The sequence below is a fragment of the Physeter macrocephalus genome, chromosome 10, assembly GCF_002837175.3.
Source record: "Physeter macrocephalus isolate SW-GA chromosome 10, ASM283717v5, whole genome shotgun sequence".
Lineage (NCBI taxonomy): Eukaryota > Metazoa > Chordata > Mammalia > Artiodactyla > Physeteridae > Physeter > Physeter macrocephalus.
In genome coordinates, this window is record NC_041223.1 from 8,840,915 (window position 1) to 8,860,898 (window position 19,984).

General features: G+C 52.5%; 1 protein-coding gene across 5 annotated transcripts in view; it reads right to left on the reverse strand.

The window, feature by feature from the left end:
• Positions 1-19,984, reverse strand: part of TMEM181 (transmembrane protein 181) — a 69,240-nt gene that overhangs the window by 28,231 nt on the left and 21,025 nt on the right. For 2 of the 5 annotated variants that reach the window (XM_024122508.2, XM_055087414.1), the window contains exon 2: positions 9,008-9,111. In XM_024122508.2, the coding sequence (XP_023978276.1) occupies positions 9,008-9,111 (104 nt within the window). Of the gene's footprint in view, positions 1-9,007; positions 9,112-17,415; positions 17,504-19,213; positions 19,340-19,767; positions 19,870-19,984 lie in introns of those variants that run through there. The other 3 variants (XM_055087413.1, XM_055087415.1, XM_055087416.1) reach the window with 3 other exon arrangements.

Sequence of the window (19,984 nt, forward strand, 5' to 3'; positions counted from 1 at the left end):
TGGCCGCTGAGCCTGCGCGACCGGAGCCTGTGCTCCGCAGCGGGAGAGGCAACAACAGTGGGAGGCCCGCGTACCGCAAAAAAAAAAAAAAAATAAATAAATAAAATAAAATAAATTAAAAAAATAAAATAAAAAGAGATTCTGCACTGAAAGTTGTAGCTCAGGTAGTCGGAAAGGACTCTAACAGTCTGACTGGGTGGTTGGCTAAAACGTGGACCAAAAGGTGGTTCCCAGTGAGTGAATCAGAAATCGGTGGGAGGCCCGCGTACCGCAAAAAAATAAATAAATAAATAAATAAAAAATAAAATAAATTAAAAAAATAAAATAAAAAGAGATTCTGCACTGAAAGTTGTAGCTCAGGTAGTCGGAAAGGACTCTAACAGTCTGACTGGGTGGTTGGCTAAAACGTGGACCAAAAGGTGGTTCCCAGTGAGTGAATCAGAAATGCTGCACCTGCCCAGGTCTAACGCAGAGGAGGGGAGTCAGAGGCTTAGTGAGCTGGATTGCTAGGGTGGCTCTGTCATTTAAGACCTACTGGGAGATTCCAGAAGACATACCTTTCACCACTACTGTGAGAAATAAATCTGTGAGGGGAGACCCGAGCATCCTTAAAGAGCTCTATGACTGCCCTTCTCTGCAGGCCAGGCCTTACCATGGGAACTACGGTCCCTGAGTCGGGAAAACAGCATGCCGTGGGAATAAGTGGGTCCCGGCAGTGGCGGGGCCGTGTAAGATGAGGCGGGTGAGCTCACGTAATGGGCGGCAGAGGCACAGCAGCGGTCAGAAGAGCCCAGTCCCTGCAGACCTACGGTGTTAGCTAGCTGCTCATGGGGTCCCTAGAAGTGAAAGACACAGGAAGCCTACCAAATCATTACTTGACCTGCATAAGCAGGGAAGTTCTAGGTCAAGTGAACAACAGCCTAACCTGTATCATAAAAACAGAGAATGACAACTCATCAGTAGTTTCCAGATTTGAGCCAGTTTACAGACCCAAAGGTCCTTGAACAAAGGGAAGGTTGGGTCCCCTTAAGAAAGCACCCCAGTACACTGCCGAGCATTTATACTGTGAATCATTCACCCAAAGAAACCTATAGCCTTTTACCAGGACAGATGCATCAAGGGAAAAAGATCAGACGTTTTCGGAACTACTGGACACTGGCTCTGAACTGACACTAATTTCAGGAGATCCGAAACATCACTGTGGTCTACCGGAGTAGGGACCTATGGATCCCAGATGATCAGTGGGGTTTTAGCTCAGGTATGTGTCACAATGGGCGCAGTGGGTCCCCAAACCCATCCTATGGTTAATTCTCCAGTTCCAGAATGCATAATTTGAATCGAAATACTCAGCAGCTGTCAGACCGCCACATTGGTTCCCTGACTTGTGGAGTGAGGGCTATTATGGTGGAAAAAGCACTAGAACTGCCTCTACCTATGAAAACACTAAACCAAAACAATATCGCCTTCCTGGAGGGACTGCAGACATTAGTGCTACCATCAGGGTCTTGAAAGATGCCCACCACATCCCCATTCAGCTCACCTATTTGGCCTGTGCAGAAGCTTAACCAGGTGGTGCTTCCAATAGAGGCTGCTGCACCAGATGGGGTTCCACTGCTTGAGCAAATCCACACATCCTCTGGTGCCTGAGATGCAGCTACTGGTCAGGCAAACGCCTCTCTCTCCATCCCTGACAGTAAGGCCCACCAGAAGCAGTTTGCTTCCCGCTGTCAGGCCAGCACTACTCCTTCGCTGCGCTACCTCAAGCTGTATCAACTCTCCAGCCCCATGTCACGATATAGCTCACAGAGATCTCAATCATCTCTCCCTTCCACACGCCATCACACTGGCCCATTACATTGATGAGATCTTGCTGACTGGACCTACTGAGTAGCAGTAGCAGCTACTTTGCACTTACTGGTAAAACATTTGGCGTCAGAGGGTGGGAAATAAATCCAATTAAGATTCATGTGCCTTCTACCTCAGTGAAATTGCTAGGGATCCAGTGGTGAGAGCCATGTCAAGAGATCCCTTCTGAGGTGAGAGATAAGTTGCTGTATCTGGTCCTTCCTACAACCAAAACGGAGATACAGTGCCTAGTGGGCCCCTTTTGGATTTCGGAGGCAACGTGCTCCTAATGCGGGTGTGACACTCTGGCCGATCTACCTAGTGACCCGAAAAGCTGCCGGTTTTGAGTGGGGCCCAGAACAAGAGGAGGCTCCTCACGGGTCAGGCCACCATGGGAGCTGTTCTCCGCTCGGGTCACGTGATCCGGCAGATCCAGTGGTGCCTGAAGCACCAACGGCAGAGAGGGCTGCTGTCTGGAGCCTTTGGTGGATGAATGTCAGTGCACGCCCTTAGGGTTTTGGAGCAAAGCCCTGCCATCCTCCACAGACAACCACTCTCCTTTTGAGAAACAGCTCTTGGCCTGAAACAGACCGAATGCTTAACCACGGACCAACAAGTCACCATGTGACCTGAGCTGCCCATCAGGGCCTGGGTGTTAGCTGATCCATCAGCCATAAAGCCGGGCGTGCAGAGCAGCACTCCACCATCGAATGGAAGCGGTACATACGTGATCCGCCCGAGCAGGCCCTTGGAAGGCTCAGGTCACACGAGGAAGTGGCCCCAATGCCGCGGCCCCCACTCCCGCGACACTGCCTCCTCCTCCCAGCCCGCACCTATGGCCTCACGGGGAGCTCCCCGCGATGAGCGGCCGGGCAAGAGAAGACGGGGCCTGGGTTCTGCCCGATGTGCAGACACCGCCCCCCAGCGGACAGCTGCAGAGCCACAGCCCCTCCGTGGCCACCCCTGAAGGACAAGGTGACGGAAATCCCCGCAGTGGCAGAACCTGGAGCACTGCACCCGGCTGTTCCCGTTGCTTGGAAGGAGAAATGGCCTGATGTGCAACTGTTTACCAGTTCTTGGGCTGTGGCCACTGGTTTGCTGCATGGTCAGATACTCAGAAGGAACGTGATTGGAAACCTGGTGACAAAGAAATCTGGGGAAGAGGTATGCGGCTAGACCTCTATGAATGGGCAAAAAAGGTGAAGATGTTTGTGTCCCATGTGAATGCTCGCCAAAGGGTGACCTCACCAAAGGGTGACCTCAGCAGAAGAGGATCTTAGTCATCACCTGGAGAGAATGATCCATTCTGTGGATCGGTATCCACCCGTCATCGTCCAGTGGGCTCGTGAACAAAGGGGCCACGGCGGCAGGGATGGAGGTGACACGTGGGCTGGGCGACGTGGACGTCACTCACCAAGGCCGACCTGGCTACGGCCACCGCTGAGTGCCCCACCTGCCAGCAGCAGAGATCAGCACTGAGCCCGACATCACACCCCTCCCCGCGGCCATCAGCCAGCGACCTGGCGGCAGGCTGATCACGCTGGACCACTTCCATCGCGGGAGGGGCAGTGTCCTGTCCTGACTGCAACAGACACTGGGTATGGATCTGGTGTCCAATTACATGGAGCCGACTCTCCCATAGCCGGTATACACACGTCCAGGAATCAAGGGGTGGAAATGGGCATGGCACCACTATTACCCCAGGGGACCCACCAGCAAAATTTTTGCTTGCTGTTCCCACAGCCCGATGCTCTGCTGGCCTAGAGGTCTTAGTTTCACAGGGAGAAACGCTTCCACCTGGAGACACTGAACTGGCATGAACACTGCCACCCGGCTACCGTGGGCTCCTCATGCGTCGGAATCGACAGGCGAAGCAGGGAGTTCCTGCGCGGGCCGGGGTGACTGACCCTGACCCCTACTCCACACTGGAGGCAGGGAGGAGTACATCTAAGGAGATGGCTTAGGGCATCTCTCAGTCTTACCAGGCCCTGGGATTAAGATCAATGGAGAACTACAACAAACCAATTCAGGCAGGAATACTAATGGCCCAGACTCTTCAGGAGTGAAGGTTTGGGTCAGCCCACCAGGTAAAGAACCACGGCCAACTGAGGTGCTTACTGAAGGCAAATGAAATGTGCAACAGGTCATGGAATAAGGTAGTTATAAATAGCAGCTATGACCACCTGACTAGTTACAGACACAAGGACTTTAACTGTCATGAATATTTCCTCCTTACTTTGTCATGAGTCTGTTTGTGTACATAAATACATATAATAAGCAAATACCTTTGTTTTCTTCCCTCTCTTATTCCCTATCAAGTAACAGAAGCTGTATTATTGACTTTATATCACAGTATTTAAGCTACAGGATACGAAGAAGAGTAAACATCACTCAAGGACCCTACCTCCTCTCCTGCGGAAGGGGTAGTGAGTTTTGCGTTATATGCAGGGTAGTTGTTATCATGTCAGAAGGAACAATGACCTTGTTATTGTCTTTATTTGGAGATCAGGTATGGTTTAAGGAGATGTACATGGATGCCAAGTTGACAGGGGGTGGATTTGTGAGGTTTATGCGCCACGGTGTGCCCAGATATCTGGTTAAACGTTATTCTAATTGTGCACTGAGGGTTTCTGGATGAGATGAACATTTGAATGGGTAGCTGAGTAAAGCGGGCTTCCCTCCCCAGTGTGGGTAGGCCTCAGCCAATTCACTGAAGGCCTGAATACAGCAAAAAGGCTGCTCTCCTTCCCTGATTGTCTTCAAGCTAGGACAACAGTCTTCCCCTGCATTTGGATGGACTTGGGCTCGGACTGGAACTTACACCACTGGCAATTCTGGGTCTCCAGCTTGCTGAATGCAGATCTGGGGACTTCTCAGCGTCCATAATCACGTGAGCCAATTCCTTACAATAAAACTATATACCTGAATCTATATAAACAGATCTGGTTCTGTTCCATATATACACATCGGTCTGTTTCTCTGGAGAACCTGCTAACGCTAGCGCTCTACAGAAAGAAACGGGTAGGGAAATCCTGACATGGCCTTCTTCATCTCAGCCTTGGTGCAACACTTTTCATTTCTGCAAGAGTGGAGAAGGTTTCATATAATCATGGATGTTGGTGCTTAAGGAAACAAGAGTGGGCTGAAGTGCTATGACACTGGAAAGCCAGGAGAATACTAGTGCCTCCCCTACCAATCTTAAAGGACAGTCGTGAAAATCAAGTAAGGTAACCGAGGTGTCTCATGCTGTGACTCATGTAATTGGGATTTCTTGGTGAATTCACGGGGAGAAAAAGAAGAGGCTGGACACAACTGCTTTTGTCACCATCCTCATCTTCATCAGCAGGAGGCAAATGGCACCTAAATAACCACCCTCTCCCCCAGCTTCCTCAGCCCATTCACTACCTAAGCTTCAGTTCAGGTCAAGAAACCAGCCTTTTGAGGCACAACTGCCTCTGGGACAGGTTAAGCCCAACTGTCATTCACACTTTAATGTTAAGTGCGGTAGTTAAATAAACTACCCTCACTGAAAAAGGTACTTAGGAGGGCAGGAGGAACAGCCTAAGCAGGCTCCTGATCTCCTCCCCCCGGACTGAAGAGACCTGGGTTTCTGGAAACCTGACTTTGGTTCTCCGTTTCCCATCTGTGTGAAAGGGGGCTGGACCGGATGATCTCAGAGGCATTTTCGAAGCTCAGACGGTGATGGGTGGCTCTTCCCCTCAAACAGCACCTGCAGGCTCCCTCCTGCTCCGGGTGTCGCCACAGCAGCCTCTCTGCTCCTCAGCGGCCTTCCCTGCCAGTGCTCACCGCTATCTCACTCCCTCCCCAGAATCTGCTGCACTGGAACCATTTATACGGCCGGGCTCCCAAATCAGCCAGCACGTTCTGGATTCCCCAGCACCCAGGCAGGTCCTGGAACCCAACAGACTCTTCCAGCACAAGGTACACGGTCAAGGCCGCCTGGCGCTGCCAAGCTGAGTGGAGGCCCTGGCTGCTGTGCAGGGCAGGACCAGGGTTACCCCTCCGTGCGCCACCCTCCATGATGGGGCCGTTAGGGGGTAAGAGCAAGTGGGTACAGCTGGGCCGGGCTGAATGGCACTGCACCAAGGGAACCATAAATGATAAGATGGTCAAAAACCGTTCCTCACCTCAGGGAACAGTCCCAAAGTCATTCTATGAAGACACCACCACAGTGATACCAAAACTGGACAAAGACACCACCAAAAAAGAAAATTACAGGCCAATATCTTTGACGAATATAGATGCAAAAATTCTCAACAAGATATTAGCAAACCAAATCCAACAACATAGAAAAAAGATCATACACCGTGACCAAGTGAGATTCATCCCAGGGTAACAAGGATGGTTCAACATACACAAATCAATCAATGTGATACTGCACATCAACAAAAGACAAAAACCACATGATCATCTCAACAGATGCAGAAAAAGCATTTGATAAAATTCAACATCCATTCATGATAAAAACTCTTATCAAAGTGGGTAAAGAGGGAACCTATCTCAACATAATAAAAGTTATTTATGACAAACCCATAGCCAACATAATACTCAACAGTGAAAAGCTGAAAGCCTTCCCACTAAAATCTGGAGCAAGACAAGGATGCCCACTCTCACCACCTCTATTCAACAGAGTACTGGAAGACCTAGCCACAGCAATGGGACAAGAAAAAGAAATAAAGCATATCCAAATTGGAAGGGAAGAGGTAAAACTGTCATTATATGCAGATGACATAATGCTATTTATAGAAAACCCCAAAGATTCCACGCAAAAACTATTAGAACTGATAAACGAAGTCAGCAAGGTAGCAGGATACAAGATTAACATACAGAAATTGGTTGCATTTATTTACACTAACAATAAAATACCAGAAAGGGAAAGTAAAAAAAAATCCCTTTTAAAATCACATCAAAAAAATAAAATACAGGATTTCCCTGGTGGAGCAGTGGTTAAGAATCCGCCTGCCAATGCAGGGGACACGGGTTCAATCCCTGCTCCAGGAAGATCCAACATGCCGTGGAGCAACTAAGACCATGCGCCACAACTACAGAGCCTGCACTCTAGAGCCCCTGAGCCACAACTACTGAGCCTGCGTGCCACAACTACTGAAGTCCGCAGCCTAGAGCCCGTGCTCCGCAACAAGAGAAGCCACCCCAATGAGAAGCCCGCATACCACAACGAAGAGTAGCCCCCGCTCACCACAACTAGGGAAAGCCCACACACAGCAACAAAGGCCCAATGCAGCCAAAAATAAAATAAAAATTAATTAATTAATTAATTAAAAAACATACTCAGGAATAAACCTGACCAAGGAGGTAAAAGACTTGTACCCTGAGAGCTATAAACATTGATAAAGGAAACTGAAGATGATTTAAAGAAATGGAAAATATCCCATGTTCTTGGATTAGGAGAATTAATATTGTTAACATGGCCATACTACTCAAAGCAATCTACTGATTTAATGCTATCCCTATCAAATCACCCATAACATTTTTCACAGAACTAGGACAAATAATCCTAAAATTTACATGGAATCATAAAAGACCCAGAAATGCCAAAGCAATCCCGAGGAAAAGGAAGAAAGCTGGTGGCATAACCCTCCCAGACTTCAGACAATACTATAAAGCTACAGTAATCAAAATAGCATGGTATTGGCACAAAAACAGACATATGGATCAATGGGACAGAATAAAGAGCCCCAAAATAAACCCATACACCTATGGTCAATTGATCTTTGACAAGGGAGGCAAGTACATACAATGGAGAAAAGACAGTCTATTCAGCAAGTGGTGCGGGGAAAGTTGGACAGCTGCATGTAAATCAATAAAGTTACAACACACCCTCAAACCACACACAAAAATAAACTCAAAATGCCTTAAAGACTTAAATATAAGACATGACACCATAAAACTCCTAGAAGAGAATAATAGGCAAAACATTCTCTGACATAAATTGTAGCAATGTTTTCTGAGGTCAGTCTCCCAAGGCAATAGAAATAAAATCAAAAATAAACAAATGGGACTTAATAAAACTTATAAGCTTTTGCACAGCAAAGGAAACCATAAACAAAATGAAAAGACAACCTATGAACTAGGAGAAAATATTTGCAAATGATGTGATTGACAAGGTCTTAATTTCCAAAATATACAAAGAGTTCATACAACTCAATAACAACAACAAAAAAAAACCCAGTCGATAAATGGGCACAAGACTTAAATAGATATTTCTCCAAAGAAGCCACACAGATGGCCAATAGGCACATGAAAAGATGCTCAACAATGCTAATCATTAGAGAAATGAACATCAAAACTACAGTGATGTACCACTTCACACCAGTCAGAATGGCCATCATTTAAAAAAATCTATGAATAACAAATGCTGGAGAGGGTGTGGAGAAAAGGGAACCTACACTGTTGGTGGGAATGTAAATTGGTGCAGCCACTATGGAGAACAGTATGGAGGTTTCTCAAAAACTAAAAATAGAGTTGTCCTATGATCCAGCAATCGCACTCCTATGCTTATATCTGGACAACACTATAATTCAAAAAGGTATATGCACCCCTATGTTCATAGCAGCACTATTTACAATAGCCAGGACATGGAAACAACCTAAATGTCCAATGACAGATGAATGGATAAAGAAGATGTGGAACATACATACAATGGAATACTACTCAGCCCTAAAAAATAATGAAATAATGCCATTTGCAGCCACATGGATGGACCTAGAGCTTATCATACTAAATGAAGTCAGACAGAGAAAGACAACGACCATATGCTATCACTTATATGTGGAATCTAACATATAACACAAATGAACTTATTTACAAAACAGAAATGGTCGCAGACATAGAGAACAGACTTGTGGTTGCCAAGGTGGAGAGGAGGCGTGACAGGGTTGGATTGGGAGTTTGGGATTAGCAGATGCAAACTATTACATGTAAAATGGATAAACAATGAAGTCCTACTGTACAGCACAGGGAACTATAGTCAGTATCCTGTAATAAACCATAATGGAGAAGAATATGAAAAAGAATATATAATATGTATAACTGAACCACTTTGCTGTACAGCGGAAACTAACACAACATTGTAAATCAGCTTCACTTCAATTATAGAAACAAACGGAAAACTGCTCCTCACCTCTGATCCCGACGAAGACGGTCAGGCCGAAACAGACGAAGAAGACGGCGAACACGAGGACGAAGTGGCGCTTGGAGAGCGTGTACAGCCGCATGGGCGCCAGCCTGTGGGGAGAAGCAGGGGTGAGGGGCAGCAGGGCGAGGGCCTCCCCCACCCGCGAGCCCTCTCCTCCGAGGAGGACCTAGTCTCAAACCAGGTGACTCAGCTGACAAAACCACCTAGATAGGGCTTCCCTGGTGGCGCAGTGGTTGCGCGTCCGCCTGCCGATGCAGGGGACACGGGTTCGTGCCCCGGTCCGGGAGGATCCCACGTGCCGCGGAGCGGCTGGGCCCGTGAGCCATGGCCGCTGAGACTGCACGTCCGGAGCCTGTGCTCCGCAACAGGAGAGGCCACAACGGTGAGAGGCCCCGCGTACCGCAAAAAAAAAAAAAAAAAAAAAAAAAAAACCAACCACCTAGATAACCTCAGTGACCACTGCTGGGGTGGGGGCCATGCCGGTATGTTCTGGGCCTGGCACGCCATGCCGCGGGGGCCAGGCAAACCCCACCCTGGTGGCAGAAGAAGGCGCTTCAAAGCCCACTCGGGGCACGTTCGCCAGGCCACAGAGCAGGGCTGAACCCCTCCACACCCCCGTTTTCAGCAGCGAGAGCAGAGTCCAGGCGCAGGGAGGACCCGAACTCCTCACACGCAGATGCCACAGTCCAGCCCAGCCTGGGGGTTCCAGGCGCCCCAGAATCGTATGTCCTAGCCGATCTTCCCGCCAGGCCCCAGCTTTGTGTTTCCTGTCCAGGGCTCCCCCGTCACTGGCTTCACCCGTCGTGGTGAAGCTCAGCCTGGCCTTCACTTGCGGTCTGCTTTTGATGCAACTCGGCAAGCTGCCGCGGTTTTCTGCGAGTGACACGGATACGAAAGCGCTGCAGAGGATCCGTCCTCACACCCTAGCATCGGCTCCCTCCTATCCATGCCTACGTCCTTCTTTGGTCAGAAGAAAATGGTGGTGGGGTAGGTCTCACTTCTTTTAGAACTCCCTACGCCAGGAACCGGGAAACAAAAGGGAAGTCTGGGAAGGACAGACATAAACGCTGGAGAGTGGCAGACCCTCAACGCTGCCCCTACAGGCAGCCCCAGACAGGCTGGAACGCAGGCGCGGGCCCAGCTCCGATTCCCCCGAGACAAAGGCGAGGCCGGCCCCCCACCCTGTAGCCCGCGAGGAGACCCAGAACCCCGAGAGATGACAGCCGGGGGGGTTCTGTCTTGCTGCGCTCCCTACGTCCTCTTGGGTGCCCAGCACTGCCTGGTCTGGGGAGCTGAGCAGGCAGGAGGAATTTCTGGTGCCTGCCTCTCGGGAAGGTGACAACAGCCCCCCACCGAGAGGGGGAGAATCGAGCTCTGAACCGGAAAGGGAGGGAAGGCTGTTTGCTCTTGCGGTACCAAGTTCACGGCCGTGTGCACATGCACACCCTCTCCCTTACACGGCCAAGGCAGCCGTCCCGAGCTGGAAACCAGCTGGGCGGCATCTCAGGGCAAAGGTGGCCCTAAGCCTCTCTGACGTGGCTTTGCTAACACTGAGTCAGCACTCTCCTGCCAGGCCCGGGTGAGGGAACTTTCAGACTGGCATCCCCGTGCTTCACTGGGTGACGGGACCAGCGAAGAAATAAAGGAACCAGTGTCTTTCCCTCTGGGACTCAGGTCTGAAGGCTGGATCACCAATGACCCCGCTGGGCGTGGGGAGCGAGAGCTCGTGAATTAATTGGCCTGATCCCAACTCAGATTTGGGACCCTGAAGATCCTAAGAGGCCCGAAAGCCTTACACTCTTAGAGCCAGAAATCACGTCAGGGAGGAAGTCCGGCTCCTTGGATTTGCACACGGGGAGCCCGAGGTCTAGAGACGGCAGGACTCTTGCCCGAGATGCCACAGCTCTGCCCTTGGCGGTCCCGGCGCTGCCGGAAGGAGGCTCTGGGAGGCAGGACGGCAGCGAGCGGACCCCGCCCCCCCACCCACGAGGGCCTCTGTGGAAGCCGGGCGGAGGGCAGGGCTGGCCCGAGGAAGGGCTCCTGTGTCGCTTCCCTGTCCCCTCCTCCCCCTCCCATGAGAGGCCTCAGCACACCCTGCAGAGCGAAGACTTCCTCGTAGCTGCGCATGTCCACGTGGAGCGACAGCGCACGAAGCTACACGGACTAGACGCTGGGGACGCGCGAACACGCTCAGGCGTGAACAGCACCGCCCCGCTGCCGGCCTGAGCGCTGACAAACGTGCCAGGGGCTCTGGACACCGACACGAGGGGAAGGCCCGTGGAGGGTGTGCAGAAACCCTCGGTACTGTCTTTGCCACTCTTCTGTAAATCGAAAGTTGTTTGAAAGAATTACACAAAGTCATTCACGGCCCCCTCCCCTCCCCCGGGCTGCTCTCGGGGTGCCCCTGGGGCTCTGAGGGGCACCGAGGGCTCCCCAGCAGAGGTGAAAGCACAGAACAGAGGGCTTGGAAGCAGAGGAAAACAGAATAAGAAAAGTTATACCTAAAATTTGATTTTTAAAACATTATCAACAAAACGCATTATCAATGATTTACTATAAAAGCACAGCTGCTCAGCAGGTGAGGCGCGCTGAAGGAAGAGGGTTCAGAAGGACGGCGGCACAAGGTCAAACGCCGCAGCACACCCACCACCCAGGGTATTTTTCCAGTTTTCTCCTCGGGCGGGAACTCAAGAGAGGTCTGTCGTTTCCCCTTCCTCAGAACGTGCACTTCAATCCAATTTGTGAGACACGTTCCTGCTTCGGCCATCAAGCCTCACCCAACTGGACAAGAAAAGACACGGGGGCGGCAGAACGTGAGCAGATGTCACGGCACAGGCAGCCCCGCTGACCAGGGCTCGCTGGGGACAGGCTGGGCGACGGGCCTCGTCTCCCTCCGTCGCCGGCTCCCGAGCGGCAGGACACCTCCTCAGGCAGCCTCAGGCCGCGGGGACGCGGCAGCCCCGGGGTCCCGGGCGGGGGGCCTGCTCACGACGCGTCACCGAGGAGCTGAGGCCGGTCCCCGAGAGCCCAGAGGCTCCCGGCACCTCGGGGGCCGCACCCGACTCCCGACAACCACAGGCCCACACGGCCGACCACAGTCCACGGAACTCGCAGGCGGCGTCCTGACGGCCCGAGAAGCCGCGGCGGCTTAGAGTCACGGGGAGCAGCCCGGGCCCCCCGCGGGCCTCGCCGGCACCTCACGCTCCCGCCTCCCGGCTTCCTGCCCCGACGCGGCGCCCAGCGGCTCCTCTGCCTGCTGAACAGCGCGGCCAGCCTAAAGCAGCCCGCAGCCGGCGCGTCCCGTGAGCAGACAGCCGCCCGCACGCCCTGTGATGGGGCCTCCGGCGGGAGCGGCGCCTCTGCCCAGAGGCCAGACTGCGACGCGGGAAACGCACGCGGCCGAGCACCGGGGGCTCCGAGCCACCCCCATCTCCTCCTCGACAGCCGCCCGGCCCTTCTGGGAACCCTCCAGCCCAGAGTGAGGACCCCACGCGGACCCTCCAACACCCGAGGACCTCCTGCTTCCTCGTTAACGGCCCTTCCGCCTCCAGGACCGTCCCCAGCGTCCTGCCTGCCCCGACCCCACTCAAAACTCCTGGCTCCCAAGACACTTTCCCTCAGGAGTCCTACATCCCGTCACGGTCAAGAGGTTTAAGACTGAACCCATTAAAAAACAAAATAACATGAACGAAAAACCTGCTTCCACTGCCCATTTCCGGCCTCTCCCCTTTCTCCATCGCCACATCCGGAAACCCTGGAGTCACCTCCGACGTCCGTCTCTCATTCATCCCACACAGCCAGCCCGGAAGAGGTGACACCTCTCTCCTCTCCACCCCCAGCACACCAGTCCCGCAGTCCAGGCCCTCATCCCCTCCCACGCAGCCCCTGCAGCAGCCTTCCAGGTGCGCCTTCCTGGGCGGGTATTACGGCACTGTTAACATGCTACCCCGACACAGAGAGCAACTCGGCTGAGTTTAAGTGCCTTCCTATGGCCTTCGAGGCCCCCAAATCCGCCCCTAAATTCCCACCGTCCTGCATGTACCCTGCGAGAATCACTACCTCCTTAGTCACCACAGCTGCCTTCTCAGGTGGGGACTACTAACAGCCCCATCTCACAGATGAGAAAGCTCAGGCTCAGCAAGGTAGGTGGCCTGCCCTAGATCTCAAAGCAGAGGCTGCATTCGAACACAAGCATCAGACTCCAGGGCTTAGGGCTTAAATTCTATAAAGCTTCCCACCGTGGTCAAGCCTGAGTCCAGACTAGCCCATTCACGTACTGCTCTCCTGATCTGAAACGCTCTCTCTTCTCCCTACCAAACTATCCAAATCAGACCCAGCATTCATGGCTCACCTGTGTGTCCCACCTTCTGCATGAAGCTTTCCCTCGCTTCTCCACCTCTCATGGCTGCCCAGGCCTTTAAACCACTACAACATGTGTGGCCCGCACTACATAGCTGAGTGCTTGAAAATAAAGCATCAATCTACCCACATGGACACCAGACAGACACATGGTGCGCGTTCAGAAAACATCTATTCGACTCAACTTGTATTAGTTTTCTCCAAAGTGTTCGTGTAGTTCCCTCAAATTGGTGGTGAGATGCTAGGGAGCAGGGAAAGGGCTCCCCATTACCCCATGCAACCTGGCCAGGTCAAGCACAGCTGCCGATGCAATCTTCTACCTAGATAACCACGCAGGAAGACTTCCTACAAAACCCTGCCAGCTCATGATCAGTGTCCCTCTTTTTCTTCTCTTGATGGGTCCCATACATCAGTCTTCCTCTCCAGGTCCATGGATCTTTCCACACTCAGGCATCTAAAAGACACACTCGAAAATCCTGGTCTCTTTGGAGCCCCCATGCCCTTGGAAGACCTTTCAAATGCAATGGAACAGACTGTCGCCTTGGCACCAGCTTGTACTCTTTAGGTTCCTGCTAAATTAATCTCAGTGTTCATGGGTAATTTACAATATCACAGACATATTTCCTAGAGAAACTAAAAACACATTTCTTGGAAAGCCAACGCCCAAAATTGCAGCTTTAATCCAAATCACTGTAAGCCCTGCCTTCCCTCCCTGATGCATATTCATAACCACTTCCAAAAGACGGCTTCCAAGGAAGGTGAATCTCTGGAGACATCAATTCCCATGAGAGAAGGGCTGGAAAACTATTCTGTAGGGCTCTCCACAGGCGAGCACCATCTTCACCTTACTGGGGCGTCTTGGCATGAGGCTGCTCTAGGCCTCTCTTCTCTACTCTCACTCCCCAGGTGATCTCATCCTGTTTCAGGCTTTAGAGACAATGCACATGCGAGCAATTCCACATTTGCATCTCAGCCCAGCTGGGCTCTGGACTTACATGAAAAGCCTACTTGACAGCTCCACTTGGATATCTGGTAGGCATCTCAAGCGTGACGCATCGAAAACCAGACCCCTGACCTCCCACTGAGGTCACACCCTTGGTCAGACGCCCCTTCCTTCACCAGCCAGCGGGAAAGCCCGTGTCCCCATTAGGGCCATCAAGCACTGCCGACAGGCCACAGCCAACACTCCTTTTCCCACTAAGCACTTCTCCCTCCCACGCAGGTCTCATAGGAGTTAATAAAGCAGCACTAGAAAGAAACTGTAGGGGAGGCGAGCACTCGATGAGCCTCTTTATGGGCATGGACAGAACTCGGGTGAGCAGAGAAGGCGAGAAAATGCCTCGAGGTGCGTCTCTAAGCAATGCGGAGAGCAGGATGGGAGGAAACCAGCACCACAACCTCTGCCTTTGACGCAGCCCCAGGGACGACCAGCATGCTGCCGGACAGGAGAAAACAGCACCAGGAGCTGCAGGGGTCTCAGAATCACATTGTGGTTTTTTTTTTTGTTTTGTTTTGAAAACCAAAGCAAGCACTGATAGATATTCAATCTGAAGACTTCTTTCCCAGAAAAATGCCATCATGGATCTTGTCCAGTTTTGACACATCTTTATGACACCACAGAATTACATATTCTGTCTCAGCTCATCAAGTCACGGTACAGCAGGCAGGTAAGACTGAAACTGTTTTGGGATTACAAATTTTGCTGTTTGCTCACCTCATACCCAGATTTCCCACTCTAGAATTAAAAAATTAGAGTCTGGGCATGGAAAGGGATTTTTGATCTCTCAGTCTGTTCTCAAGTTTTAGTTAGGATTTTATTTTTCTCACAATCTGTATACAAATCATTTGTCTCCCGGGGCCCAGAGCACTGGCCTGGTGCCCGTCAGGCTGGGTTCAAATCCTGGCTCCCCCACTTTCCTGGGCAACCAGGTAACTTCTCAGGATGTCAGCATCCTCGTCTGCAAACCAGAGACAGGCAGAATGACACCCACAGGCCCAGTGGGAGCAGAGACGAAAAATGAAACACTTAGGACGGTGTAGTAAGCACAGAGGAAGAACCCAATTGTGTCAGTTATTAATAGTAATGGTTGTGCTTTTCCCCTGCCCCCCCGTTTTTTAATCTCAGTTTTCATCCAACCGATATCCCTGATGATCCACTGTGTAAAATGTCCCCTCCTCTGGTTCAGAACCCAGCCAACTGCAGGAAAGGGCAAGAAGGGTCAGTGTTCCCTATGCATCTACTTGGCACCCAGCCAGGTGCTTCCCTGTGAGGCAGGTATCATCAGCCCATTTTATATATGGGAAAATAGGGGCTGGGGAAGGTATACACCCGCTGAGGTCCCGGTCAGCAGGAGACAGAGGTGGGATTTGAATCCACAGGGTCAGGGGTGGAAAGGAGGCCCACCACTCCCTCACTCTTTGGCCCCCTCACCAAACTTTCCTTTTTAAATAACCCACCATTTAATGGGGTTTGAGAGGGATAAACTCTGAGAAGAAGAACAGAATAGGAATTCTGAAATTTCAATCAACCAACTTGAAAATATCACAGAAAAATTATCTTTAGTTATTCAAAAAAGCCATTATACAAACATTCAAGGCCCAACGACCTCAAAAAGTATTTTAATGAACGATGTTCTAAGCTCCTCAAGGAACCACGAATTCATGTGTATCCCTGCCAGGCTGCAAGCCCGGTGACTCACTCACAGCCAAGAGCGCGTTGGTCAGGTCATCGAATACCCTTCCCATGGCAAACAGAACAAAGAAGCCAGCCACATGCTGGGCAGCGCGGCCCGGTGGTTAAGAACTTGGGCTCTGGAGGCCGACTGCCTGGGCTGGAAGGTCCCTGCACCACTGACCAGCAGGGAACAACATCACCTCCCGGGGCCTCTGGTTCCTGAACTGTAAAATTCCGGAAACTGGGGGACCCCACCGCTGAGGGCTGCTGTGGCGATGAAGCGAGTATGACAAGGGAGCCTTGCTAACACTCAGTCAGGGCCAGCTGTTACTGAGGCAGGGGAGTATATCGACCTCAAGACTGTGGGCCCTGGAGCCCACTCCCGGGCTTCCATCCTCTGTGACTTACTAGCCGTGACCTGGAGAAACGCACTTGACTTCTCTGCACCCCCTTTTTCTCATCTGTAACACTGGGATAAGAGAAACTTCTTCATGGGAAGGGTGGTTATGAGGCTTACGTGAAATGACGTACATGAAGTGCCGCAGCAGTACCTGGTATACGGTAAACGCCATGTCATCTTTCATTAGCTTTAGAGATACTTCTGGCTCAGAAAAAAAATTATCCGAAGGGATGCAATCCTAAACAACACGATAGCTCCAGGAACAGGATTCTGACCCAGGTCTGCTGTCTCCTCAAGCACCAGGACACTCAGAAGGCCTGGGCCACAGCAACCACAGCCGGACTCCACTGTGCTCACTTGTGCCACCCCTTCGCTGCTGCAGAAAAGAAGTCTAAATAACACACTTCTGCACTTAAATGTACCCAGGATGAAGGAGACATGTAAAACACACTGTTTAAAAACTGGCCGCAAATACCAATCAAGCCACACACAAGAGGCAACCTGACTGGAGTTTGCCGAGAAATGCTAGTTAAGAGCAAAGAAAAATGAACCTGAGAAATCTCGGCCACGCAGGGCCCACCCAGGAACAGCTCAAACAGGTGTTCCTGTTAGTCACATTTAGCAACTGACTGAGACACGCCCTACCTCATCCTCCCCGCCCTGAACCCTCAGCGTCTCTTGCTTCCCTGGCATCATCAGGAAAGGAATGGAGTTTGCAGGAAACTTAAGCATAAAGTTTTTAGAACCGGGAACTCTTTTTTTCTGACTGGTTTTGGTGGCAATCTCTCCTGCCCTCTTGAAAAGCACAGGCTGGGCTGCACCTGAACAGGGAGATCCGTGCAACCGAGCTGCGTGAGCCCCCCAGCCCCTCAGAGCGCTCCTGCAGGCCACTCTACTCTCTTCCAATCTCCCCCAGCCCGTTTTCTCCTGGCTTCTCTTCCCGCTCCTGTCCCTTCTCACCTTTGTCGCCACGGGACTCCCGGTCACATCTGCCAACAAGAGCACTTTGACCCTACCAGGCACTGAAGTCCCGTACACGCTTCAGATTTCCAGGCTTTGTTTGTTTTGGTAGGATGTTTACTGGCTGCCAAAGACTTTTTGTGATTTGCAGGTCCATGCCGTTCTGAGTGCTGGACGATGGTCACTGGCTGACCTCCAGATAAGCACACCCCTGGCCCCTTGCTCAACAGGAAAGCATCTGCATGGCCTACCCTCCGCGGGGGGCGCAACTCGAAGACTCCACTCAAGTCCTTCACTCAAACTGTGGTTTTACAGCTCCTCCGTTAGTTACTGGCTCAGCCTGGTATACTTGGCTGTCAAGTAACAGAGCACAGGACTCCCGCAGGAGACACGGACTGCAGTCAGCTACCACCCACACGGCTTCAAACTCTCTGCCTCTCCACGTCCTAGGGAGATCACGCCACCACACGTCACCCCGGCTGCCGTGCAGTGCGGGCCCAAGGAGACTCGGTATGCGAGGACCTCCTAAACATGCTACGTGTCACTCCGCCACAAGGTCACGATTTCACGCAGTATTCCCAGGGGTGCTATTCACGTATACCACAAATGAATGGCGCCCCCGGAGCTGGACAGAGACAGTACTACTAGCCTATCTCCGTCTAGGGTTTAATTAAAAGAAAGACCTCTAAAACACCCATCTGGGACTGACATTTTGTGCAGGTCAGCTTTCCTATGTTGTGTTAAAGTGATCAAGTCAGAAACTCCTACAGAAGCAGGAGGAAAAACCTTTCCTTCCACCACACGTGTTTGCATTCAGGCAACACGCCCAGATCTTGCGTCTCTATGTCCACAGTCAGAGAAATCAGCAAGGGTCCACTGCAAACCTCTAAAACCTCAAATGCACAGAGAAACTCACACAGTCCCGTCTTAAGGCCGCCTTCAATTGTGGGAACCTGCCCGCCAAACCTCTCGTCACAGATGCTGCCCCACGCTGCAGAGACTCCGGGCAACCCTTCTCTCCACCTTTTGCAACTCAAGTGCTAAACTTCTTTTTATTTCTCTCTCCTCCTTTTCCGCATGTTCCCTGAGGGGCACCCAGGTGACTCTGTTGCATCAAAAGCAAGCTTTAGGGATGGCGTCCATGGGGCCCTGGACGGGGTTTTTCCTCATTAAAACCCCTGAACTTCACAGAAATAATAGGTCCGAAGTCAGCATACTGTAAAACTCATAAACCTCGGTATCCCCGAGATCTAAAGAGGCTGCAGCAGGCTCCCAACGTGGCAAAATCATCAAAAAGCCAATGGAGAGCGCCTCTCTCTACCTGGCGCTGGGCTCCATTACAAAAAGCAGTAGGGCGCCCAGGGCGCTTTTCATAAGAGGTGACGAACAGGGCCACTGCCCGGGGCGTGGGGTCACCACCTTTCCAGCGGGGAGGCCGGGCTCCGGGAGGGACCAGCCACTCCTCAGCCACCTCCTTGGAGCTGTCCTGGGGAAGGACGGGGGCCACCCGGTTCTCCGGGAACGAGCAGGGCCTTCCTGAGATGCGCTCGGGCCAAGGCCCGCCCCGGATCCCTGACCCCGTCTCCGCTGCTAACTCCGGCCGAGCCGGCAGGCCCGTGGAGGAGCCCCTGAGCCGAGTCGCCCCCACGAAGCCCCGGCTGCGCCCCGAGCTCCACGTGGGCGTGGGGCCCCGCAGCAGGGCTCCCGGGAGCGGAACGCGGGAGCCCCAAGTCCGGGCCCGGGCGCCCGGGGGACCCCGCCCCGCACCCCCTCACGCGCCGCCCGGGCCTGCACTCACGGTTCCATCGCGGGGCCCCGGCCCTCGGCGCCGGGCGGGCTCGGGGCACAGCAGCCGCGGCAGCCGCAGCCAGAGCCGGAGCGACGGCAGGCCGGCTCCCCGCAACTCGTCAGAGCCCGACGCTCGGCCGCGGTCACGTGCGCGGAAGCGGCTCGCGCGGCGGGGGGGAGGGGCCGGGGGAGGGGGCGCCGGCCGGGCTGGCCGCGCTTTGAGGCCGCGGGCACGGGCCCAGCGGCGCGTCCACCTCCCCTGCGCCCCGGGAGGGAGAGCCGAGGCCGCCCTGGCCGGGGTGGGGGGGCGGGGGTCAGACTAGGGTTCACAAGAGAATGAATGAAGGACCTGACTCTCACTCCTTGTCCCTAGCCGAGGCGACAGCACGTCAATTCAATCACCCTCCTCCATCAGGGCATGAGAAAGGCCGTGGGAGTCCATGAATGCCCTGCCGTTGTCTGAAAGACCCCTTGGTGTCTGCATTTTTCTGGGGGGAGGATCTATAAGTTTTCATATTCCCAAAGAGGTTTGTGACCCCAAAGATGTTAAAAGCCAGGGCAAACCTCTGACACCCCCAAGTGATGACGACAGGAGAGCCTTCCCAGCTCCTTCCGGTAGCTTCTCCCGCAAACCTTTTCTGAATTACAGCTACCATAGCGTGCAGATTTTCCATCCGCTGTGCAAGCGCTGTCCCTCAGGAAGGATGTGGGGTGGAGGCAGGGCAAAGCAGCAGCCCGAATCCTAGGAATGACAAAAGACTCTTTCTCGAGTTTTTTTCAC